Source organism: Aulostomus chinensis, chromosome 7, assembly GCF_037954235.1.
Source record: "Aulostomus chinensis isolate RoL2024-O1b breed Wild chromosome 7, RoL_Achi_v1.0, whole genome shotgun sequence".
Classification (NCBI taxonomy): domain Eukaryota; kingdom Metazoa; phylum Chordata; class Actinopteri; order Syngnathiformes; family Aulostomidae; genus Aulostomus; species Aulostomus chinensis.
The window spans coordinates 25,608,879-25,618,799 of NC_141326.1; the positions used below are offsets into that span (position 1 = coordinate 25,608,879).

The 9,921-nt window shown below is 43.8% G+C and overlaps 1 protein-coding gene across 1 annotated transcript; it reads left to right on the top strand.

Annotated features, from left to right (window-relative positions):
• The first annotated feature begins 4,519 nt into the window (after positions 1–4,519).
• hapln3 (hyaluronan and proteoglycan link protein 3) lies at positions 4,520–9,110 on the top strand. Its single transcript, XM_086207884.1, has 5 exons — positions 4,520–4,587; positions 5,081–5,227; positions 6,738–7,136; positions 7,630–7,932; positions 8,012–9,110. The coding sequence occupies exons 2-5, from the start codon at positions 5,095–5,097 to the stop codon at positions 8,287–8,289; spliced, it is 1,113 nt and encodes a 370-aa protein (XP_086064010.1). The 5' UTR covers positions 4,520–4,587; positions 5,081–5,094; the 3' UTR covers positions 8,290–9,110.
• The last annotated feature ends 811 nt before the right edge of the window (positions 9,111–9,921 follow it).

Here is a 9,921-nt window from a genome sequence, read left to right on the forward strand (position 1 = left end):
ACCGAAATAAAACGCCACAAAATTTTATGTTAATACATTCATACTTTATCTAGAGCTGTGTTTGTGTACCAGGTATTTGGGAGAGCGGCTGTTCTACCACCAGGTTATTTGGTGTAATTATGAAAGGCACAGTTTGTGAGATGAGCTTCACTGTTTTCTTGGTTGCTTGCATGTCCGACCTGTTCTTTTTGGTTGACCTCTCAAAGCTGGATGATTTGGGAAACCCTCTCTCAGTTCACAAGTAAGTAAGTAAGCACAGTGAAAATGTCCCTCAAAATATAGGAAGAAACCATTTCCATTACCGGACTTTATAGCTTTTAACCAAACAAGCCGTCAGTGGGATTGTTACTCTTTTGTGAAAGCGGTTTGACTGACCGACCTCCAGCTCTGGTGCCGCTTCTCTCCTCCTCTGGTTTCCTGGTATGACAGCCAGCCAGAGAAGGATGGCGGCGCAGGGCCAACGCAGCCAGGAAACAGGAGGCACCACTGTGAGTTTGAGCAGGAAGGATCCACTGCTGGAAAACAACTTCTATTTTAAATCCTCTCTGTTCAACACGTCTCATTAGATAAATGAGAGGAAAACGTGGTGTTTCTGCTCAAATTGATGTTTGAGACCGTTGATTTGACAGCTTATGAAGAGCATTCACGACCTTTTAACATGGAAACGATGCATCTTCTTTTGGGTTTTGTGTGTCTGTTTGGTACTGAACTTAAATCATCTAGTAATTGTGGTGATTTTGTCTTATTACAAGCTCATTTGACCTTTCTTTTAATCAAGTTGCTCTGTTGCTCTTTTATTGAAGCCTTCCTCTTCTCATTTCAGTCACACACACACCCTTTGTGGCCAACCCTCTTCTTTACTGCTAATGATAGCGTGAGGCTGCACACACTCACACCATCAACCGCGCGAGCATAAACACGGTGTCGCCTCTTCCTCTTTCATGCTGTCATTCAATGCTCAGAGTCCGAGATCTGTTCGCCTCTCTGGCCCTGAATGTTGCTGCAGTGCAGAAATTACAACCCTGAAACGCCACGGTCACCCAGCAGTTCACAGGAGCTGCTGGTATTCTGGGCCCCAGGCCAAAACCTTTCATGTGAGTCTTTGGGATGAGCACCAACCTGGGACATAATGGCTCGGAGAGACACAGGGAGGAGACACGGCTGTATCAGTGGCGGGGGCCCCAGTCTGTTTGAAGAGCTCGCCCTGCTGATGACCAATTACCCTGCCTCTTAAAAGTTACAAGGAACCTTTTTAAGGAGTGCAATTTAACGTCGGCGTAAAGTAATTTTACTGCTTAATTGTGGTCTGTAGTTGAGAATAACGAGCCTCATAAAAGCTTCAATCCTAACCGTGAAACACAGGTTCCAGACACGTAGGTCCATCCACCGCCTCCGGTCTGGATGAAGACCGATCCAGATGATGGAAGCTTCCAAGATGGATGAGTGTCGCCTGAAACGCCACCCCAGGTTAGCTCCATGGTGACATGTCTTGATAAGGACTTGATGCATGGCCACACTGGTTGGTGCGGGTACCTGTAGGGGATGACTCACCGACTGAGAGGATCTCTTGAATTTTCCGGGGCTGAAACATCTGAACCACAAGTCAGCCGACTGTTTCTTCCAGACTTGTGGTTCCTTGATGATGAAGCCGGTTGAGTCTGGCGTGGACTGCCTTTAAAGTTTTGCAACGTACAGCCACAAAATTGGGTGCAATGCTTAACAACTTCAGTGAGCCACGATCCATCAGACTCTGCTGCTTTCGGACGATGATGACCAACGCAAGAGAGATCATATCCGCCTCACGCCACCTGTGCTATGAGGTTCCAGATTGTAAACCATCACGGAGAACATCTTGCATTCCCTCCATAACTTTCCCACCTTACTTCCCGCCAGCTGCCATCGCTCAGTGATAATGGTTCTCTGCTGTGTTGACAGATGAGGCTCCTCTGACACGGAGACCTTGTCCTCAACAAAAGCATCCAGTTTGCTCACCTGGTGCTTTATTATCCACCCCTCTTTCCTTTTACATATACAGCCTGATATTACCTTTTTTTTTTGGTCTCTATTCTATTTCATGTTATTATTCCAAATATATTCATTGAACGAAGGAAGGTCACTTTTGTGTATGGCAGCCATGTTAGAACCATCGTTATCTAACTATTTTAGTTTTTAGTTCTTTGGAACGTGAATAAACAGCAAGATGGTTTGACCCCATTTTCAGAGTGATGAGATGGGGTCGAGGAAGAGGTCAACCAGGGGTGGACACAATACTCAACATGTCAAAGTAAGGGTGAGTATGAAGAACTTGGAATCTTTAAAGTTGTACAAAGTCCAACGTTCTCTCAAATGGGCTTAAGTAGAAAAAGTAACCGTGCAACTTGGTGATTTAAAATGTCAGGAATGCAATTCTGGATTGAAGTAACAATTAGGATGCCAGCAAGGAAGGAAGTGCAAAATTCACTCCCTCCATTTTAGATACAGTGTTTTAAAAAGTGCGAGAACAGGGAGGTCAGAAATAGCACTGAAGTACGACTGAACTAGCATTTCTGCTCAGTTACTGTCCACTGTTGCGCAACCGACACATAAATCAAAAAGGGACAGAGGAAACACTGTCAATATTCGATGTAAAACCAGATCAAATCACTATAATCCTCCCAGTCAGGTGATATTTTTCTGCAGACAGACACTGTAACTACATTTTAACTTCAGAAGCAGAGGACCCTTCTCAAATATTTACTTTTAAAGTGCATATTTTCGATGTTGATAACAATGGCGACGAGAGAGAAGAGAAACACGGAGGGCAAAACTAAGCACTAAGCTGGGATTCATTATTTTCCTGTTGACATGGCGAATTACATTCTCAGCTTCCACCCTGAGTTTAACCCTAGCTGGGTCCATTGAGTAAAAATGGGTCCTTGTGCTAAATGGACATGAATTCATTTTTTTTCTCTCCCTCAACATAATGAGATCATTGAAGATTTTGAACAGAAGAATTTACTTTGGACCTGTCAAACACAGTGAAATATACAAAAATTGCAATACGCTTGTAACGTTGTCGTTGAAAGTTTGAAATATGACGGTGGTGTAACAAGAAAATGCTAATGTGTGGGATTTAAAATGCAACGCACGTTTTCTCTGGTTCTTTCAAGTTGGTTGGCAGGGAAGATCCCCCCCCCCCCCCCCCCCAGCAGTGAAATGATGGCGCTATTGGGTTTCTGTTTGGCAGATTGTCATTTTTAAGTCTTTACAAACACATCATTGGCTTCAGAAGTTCGACCACAGAGGAAACCGTTCAAGACCTAGAGGCGTTCAAGAATTTTGGTTTGGAGGAAGGCTGTGGCTCTTCTGGAGGATGACCGTGCCTGTCAGACAGTCATGAGGGGTCACTTCTGTCATGAGACCAGCCTGCAGCTGCACTGTGATAACTATCCTTTACTCACGTACTCGGATGTTGGCGCAACACAACCTCTGGAACTGAAATTGCTCTTGTTTTCCCTCAGACTTGTTATGATGATTGAAATATAAGTTTGTGTGGCAATGAGGGTTGGGTTACTTGAGGTCCTGAGAAAACGCAGGGAAGGAATTTGCTGGGTCAACTTCAGCATAGCTGAAGCTGGAAGGTTTTGACAATCCTGCTGCTTAAAAAGGCGAGAGAACTACAAAGTCTGAATAAACCTGCAACAGCTTTTCCCATGTTGTTGCGATTTGACATTCAAAACAATTTACATTGAATTCCTGTGTTAAAGGCAAGTTTGTTAGTCACATTTTTAGTTAGTTAGTTCCATCCATCCATCCATTTTCTGCCACTCATCCTGTTAAGGGTTGCAGCCTTCAGGCGAGAGGCGGCGTTCATCCTGGACAGGTCGCCAGTCCATCACAGGGCCAACACATAGAGACAGACAACCATTCACACTCACAGTCACACCTACGGTCAATTTAGAGTATCAATCAGCCTCGTCCCCTCTTGATGTCTTTGGACTGTGGGAGGAAGCTGGAGTACCAGAGAGAACCCACACAGGAACAGGGAGAACATGGAGACTCCACACAGAGAGATCCCGTGCTCCAGCCGGGCCTCGAACCCTGAACCTTCTTGCTGTGAGGCGACAGCGCTGACCACTGCACCGCCGTGCGGCCAAAGTTACAACATTGTATCAAAACTAAAAGAGAAGATGACGATTTTGAATCTACCTGTTGTGGGATCCATCAAGTTTATTGTATCTAATTTTTATTATTCTTTTATTGTATGAATATTGACTGTTGGCAATGAATCATTTTGTTTATTAAATGTTTCGAATTTATTCGGATTTTATGTTGAGGCGCCAGTTCTGTGAGATCTCTCAATCTGTTATCAATCAGTCAAATCAGCAGTCCTAATACTGCTGATGATACTTTCCATGTCATTACCAAGTATCACAGTACTACCGTCCCACTACTCTTAACCCTAACTGTGTGATGATGTCATTGTTGGGGATGCCGGTCGTGACGTCACTGCGCACTCAGCGGCAGGACGGTCCGGTCAGCAGAGGCGCGGCAGAAGATGAGAAGAAGGTGAACTGCACGCTGGTCGGACGACTGCTTCGGCTCTCTGTGAGTTTTCTCACTCTTTCTCTCGCGAATACTCGGATTTATCGGCCAAACGTGATCGCTTCCTAATCTTTCAATCGAACTGGGATTTAGTTGCAGTTTTAATCACAACAAATGTGCAGCTTGTGTGCAAGTCTGACGGCGTGTTAGAAAGATGTGGACGGTTGAAAAAGTGATTGTAAATTGTGCAAACGTATTTAGAAAAATAGCTCTAGCGTTACTGTGACTTTTAACTTCACAAAACTCAAAATTTATCCTGCGGGATTTGGAAGAAATATTTTTCTGCTGTTTTTTTTGGAGGGTTAAACTCCATGTGAGTGATTAAATATTGACCGACCTTTATTGTTGATTTTTTTTCGGAGTTAATCAATGGGAAAATCCATTTCTGGATTCAGATCTAATCATGAAACTTTGACAAATTTCAGCGTCCCCCTCCTGGTATTTATGACAGTTTGTATTAACGATCACTTTTTTTTTTTTTGGCTCCGTGGTTCAGCAAAGGTCGGCGTCATGCTCGGTCTACTGCGCCCTCTACTGGCTGCCTGCCTGTACCTGCACCTGCCCGTCGGGCAAGGATGGACCCCCAGATACAACAACGGCTTCCACTACCAGGACATCAGCAACGGGAACGGCAACGGAGAGAGTAGGTCCTCCGTGTGTGTGTGTGTGTGTGTGTGTGTGTGTGTGTGTGTGTGTGTGTGTGTGTGTGTGTGTGAGAGAGAGAGAGAGATTTCAGCTGGCCCCACACTATAGTGTTCAGTTTTAGAGTTAAAGGAACAGTGTGTAGACTTTAATGTTTTTGGGGTTAGTTTTGTTTTTCTACGGTGTAAAATCACATTAAACTAAGAATTGTTTTGAAAACTAAGTAGTTATTGCCTGAATTGAATCAACTGGAAACATAAACCTAAATTATAAATGCACAAGAAGAGAAAATAACCCTAAAATAAATCAATGCGTTTTAGTTGAAACAATTTAAAGTCCAGTCTTCTCAAGACTATCCCTTCACATGCAATTAGCTGCTCACTGCAAGTGGAATTTTTTTCGCTCAGTTACTCGGTTTCATACAGACTTTTCCTAAAGCCAGTCCAGAGAATACAGGACACTGAAAGTGTATCTGACCCACAAGTACCAAACTCCATTTGGAAATCAAGCATTTTAAATGTTTGCTTGCCATCTTGTTGACAGAGTTGACAAAACATGTGTTATTATTTATAGTATTAATAAGTATGGTGATTTCATTGCATCAGCATTATCTTGATTAGTTTATTGCAATTAAATCACAGCAAAATCCAAGGGAAGAAATGAAGGGCTGCAATTTCCAACAACCACCACTAGATGTCACCAGATCATACAATCTGATCCTTGAAGGTTAGATTGAAATTTTGAGTAAATTTGATTTATTTTGTTTTAAAACTATCCACAAAAAAAAACACCCAACAAAAAACACAATTACACTGTTTCTTTCCAACATAAAACACAGACAAAAATGTAATCAAACCAATTAATTAGAGTAGCAAAGTGAAAGAGGGGAAAGAATTTGGGCGTTTAAACTCTGCTACTTTGTGGAGAGGAGCTCACTGTTATTGGTCTTTAACGGGTTGCCAGATCCGGTAGAATCTGCATTTACAATCCCTCAAATACATTTTAATTACCTTCAATTGCAGGTATACGAGGTTTCAGTTTAATGACCTGTCTGCTGGAAGAGTTAGGCTATCATTGTATGTCTGACCCCACCACAGCTCTTACAATCGTCTTATTTAACAATTATGGTCAAACTAGGGTCTTTTTAATCACTTCTTGAAATTTTGGAAATTATTTTATGAACCACCAGTGTCGTGAGACCCTTAATTCTCTGGATTAAAGTCAGTTGAACTAAGAACAGCATGAAGATTACAGGCTGTAAGGACACAAAAATACTAACTTTTGCCTGAACTGATGCTGAAAGGGAGACAAGACGAGACTTAATGAGTTTGCCATATGAAGACAGACATAAAATTAATGACCTGCTACAAAAATAACATGTAATTTATTGCTGTACCAACCCAACATTTTAAGGCACAGACCAAACAAAAAACAAAACACGACTCTTCCATCCTACTAGAAGTTAAGTGAGCCCACCCTGAACTATTTCTGTGTCTGTGCTTCGTCTCCAGTCTACTTCAATGGCGTTCGTCTCCGTGTGGAGTCGCCTCAGCCGTCCGTCTCAGCCACCAGAGGGAGCAGCGTCACCCTTCCCTGCCACTACTATTACGAGCCTGAACTCACCACCCCTCGCAGGACACGGGTCAAATGGTCCTGGTTGCCTGCCAACGCCATCAGTGCACCTGCCTCCCCTGTCGGCTTCGCCATGGAAACGGAGGTTATGGTCGCCATGGGCAACCGCCACCGCAGCTACGGCAGCTTCCGGGGACGCGTGCGACTGCGGCGCTTAGCACCAGGAGACTTGTCTCTGGTGATCAATGAGCTGCATCTCAATGACACGGGCAGATACCGCTGCGAGGTGATTGACGGCCTGGAGGATGAGAGTGTGACGGTGGAGCTGGAGCTGAGGGGTGAGTGTGTGCGCGCGCGTGTGTGTGGGGGGATCGGGGTTACTTGAGATGGGCAAATTACCATCTGTACTTTAGTAGAGTGTATTTACCTTCTTGCAGTGAGTAAATAAAACTCTAATCACAGAATTGCACTTCTGTCATACTTTTTTTTTCACAAAATGCTAACATGGCTGCATGTTCGTGTATCATCTCATATTTTAAACAACTTTTGCCCATATTTTACTTTTTTTTTTTTACACAAAATCTATGGTTTTAAAAAAAAACATTTCATCAAGTACTCGTACTGTGTGAAATATTTTTTTTAATCCACTTACACAAAGGGTGACCAATAACATTGATTTATGAAAAAAATCCAAACGTGGACGTTCAGCAGTGACAGACTTGGAGAAAAGGAGATGTTTTAGCTTCTCAATTAATTCGACACAAAGTGACAAACATATCAGACTTTGATCTGGTGCTATAAACTAATCCTGTACTTGCATTTCCTGCATAGGTGTGGTGTTCCCCTACTACTCTCCGAGAGGACGCTACCATTTTAATTTCCTGGCAGCCCAACAAGCGTGTCAGGATCAGGAAGCCACTCTGGCTACCTTTGAGCAGCTGTTTACAGCGTGGGAGGAGGGGCTAGACTGGTGTAACGCTGGCTGGTTGGCTGACGGCACAGTTCAGTATCCAATCACAGTCCCCCGTGATGGGTGTGGGGGGATGGATTTAGCTCCTGGTTTGCGCAGCTATGGTCAACGACATCGCCTCCTCCACCGCTTCGATGCTTTCTGCTTCTCTGCCTCCATCAAAGGTTAGTATTTGCATTAGCATCAGTGACCTTTGCAGATACTCAGTGACAATCTGGTTGTTTACGGTTCCTGTTGCCGCAGGGACGGTGTACTTTTTAAAGCACCCATCCAAGCTCAACTTCACCGAAGCAGTCCAGGCTTGTGACAATGACGGCAGCCAAATCGCCAAGGTGAGTCAGCTGTACGCTGCCTGGAGGCTGATGGGGTTGGACCGCTGTGACGCTGGCTGGTTGGCTGATGGCAGTGTCCGCTATCCCATTACCAAGCCCCGGGAAAACTGTGGCCCAGCAGAACCAGGGGTGCGTGGTTTAGGGTTCCCCCCTCTGCACCGGAAATTTGGCGTCTACTGCTGTCGGTAGATGGTCTCTCTCACCGCAACAAGCTAGCTAAACATTTCAACGACACGCTTCTCTGCGAGGTTAAGCGAGTGAGCAATTAGCCGCTGTGTTCCTCTCTGAGCTTTTATGAGATCATTCGGGTTCATTGATTACCACATGATGTCACTTTTGGTTCTTGATGGACGTTTCATCAAACAGGGGTCACTCATGCTGCTACACCAGGTTTTAGCTGCAGCAGTTCGCTTCCATACAGCCGTCAGAGCTCCGCTGACATTTGGCTCTGATGTTGGATGATGAGGTCTGGTCCCCTGCTCATCCTCGCACATAAACACACCGTCAAGTCAGAACTGGAAACAACATTTCCACCCAAGTCCTGCGATCTGGTTGAAGTAACATTATTGTATATTGAAGGCTTTAGCATCAACAACATTCTTTCAGTCTGACTAAGGGGCCTTTTGCAGACCATGGAAGACATCCCAGCAATGTTTAACAATGGTATTGTTTTATCAGCCACTCTAAAATAGCATAGTACTTTTATCCTTGACATGCCAGACAATAGTGAACATTCACCTGTTCCCAAAGCCCTAGATGACATCTTTTAATAACTTGGTTTTTGCTCCATTTCAGTCCACAAGCCAAAGATGGATTTTTGGGCATTTTCAGTGGTGGTGTGTCAAGGAGAGCAGAAGTTCTGAGTGTTTTTATTGTTGTAACATTTCTTATGGCGTTTGTTTACAAGCATGGAAAAGAGACTCTTGATATACGCATGTACCTTTTTCTTTGTGTTACACATGTATGTCAGTGCATTTTGTATTATTTTGTAAAAATGAATTAAAAAAAATTTTAAAAAAATCCTTGTGGTGCTGGAGCCTCTCCTGCCCCTCCAGGTACATGCTGGTCCCTCACCTGCCAATACCAGTAGAACCTCAGGTTTCCAACTCAAGCAAATTTGAACCCAAATACTACAATGAATGAATATTGAAATGCATTATTTTTTATTGTTGCAGCCATTTTCAGTTTGATCAAGTCAGATATCCTTTCTCTCACATTTCTGACATTTTATAACACCTTTAGCAAGCATTTCTTCTGCTGGTAAGTGGACTTCCTACCTTCAATGCTAAGTTTGAATCAAGAGTGAAACTCAGTGCAGTGATGCTGTGACCCACACAGCAAGGAATGGGAAAATGGCAGAAGTGTTACACAGACCGTGTAAAAGAGCTGCGCAGGCTGTTGCAGAGGTGCTTTCAATCTCTATTATTTTTAATGGCCAGCAGGGGGTGACTCCACTGGTTGCAAAAAGAAGTCCAGTGAATCTTTGAGAATAAGATCTGACAGCTCACTGGATTTATTACCTGATTGAACACTTTCCTGATGAGTTGATGGTCTTTCAAGTCTTCTTCAGCGCAGCATTTTGTTCATTTTATGAAGCACCAGTGGGACACCAGTTGTTTTGAGGGGCCGTGTGTCGTTTGATGCTGTAAAACCTCCATGAGGATCCGCTACTTTGAACTCTGACTTTGATCTTGGTGATTCTCTCTGTCATCTTCGGGCCCAGAGTCTGTCTTTCTCTTCATATCTGCTTAGATCACCTCATGCGTACAGGCGGCATCAGAGGTATCCAGAGCTCAGCGTAGATTTGAGGTAACCTGTCAC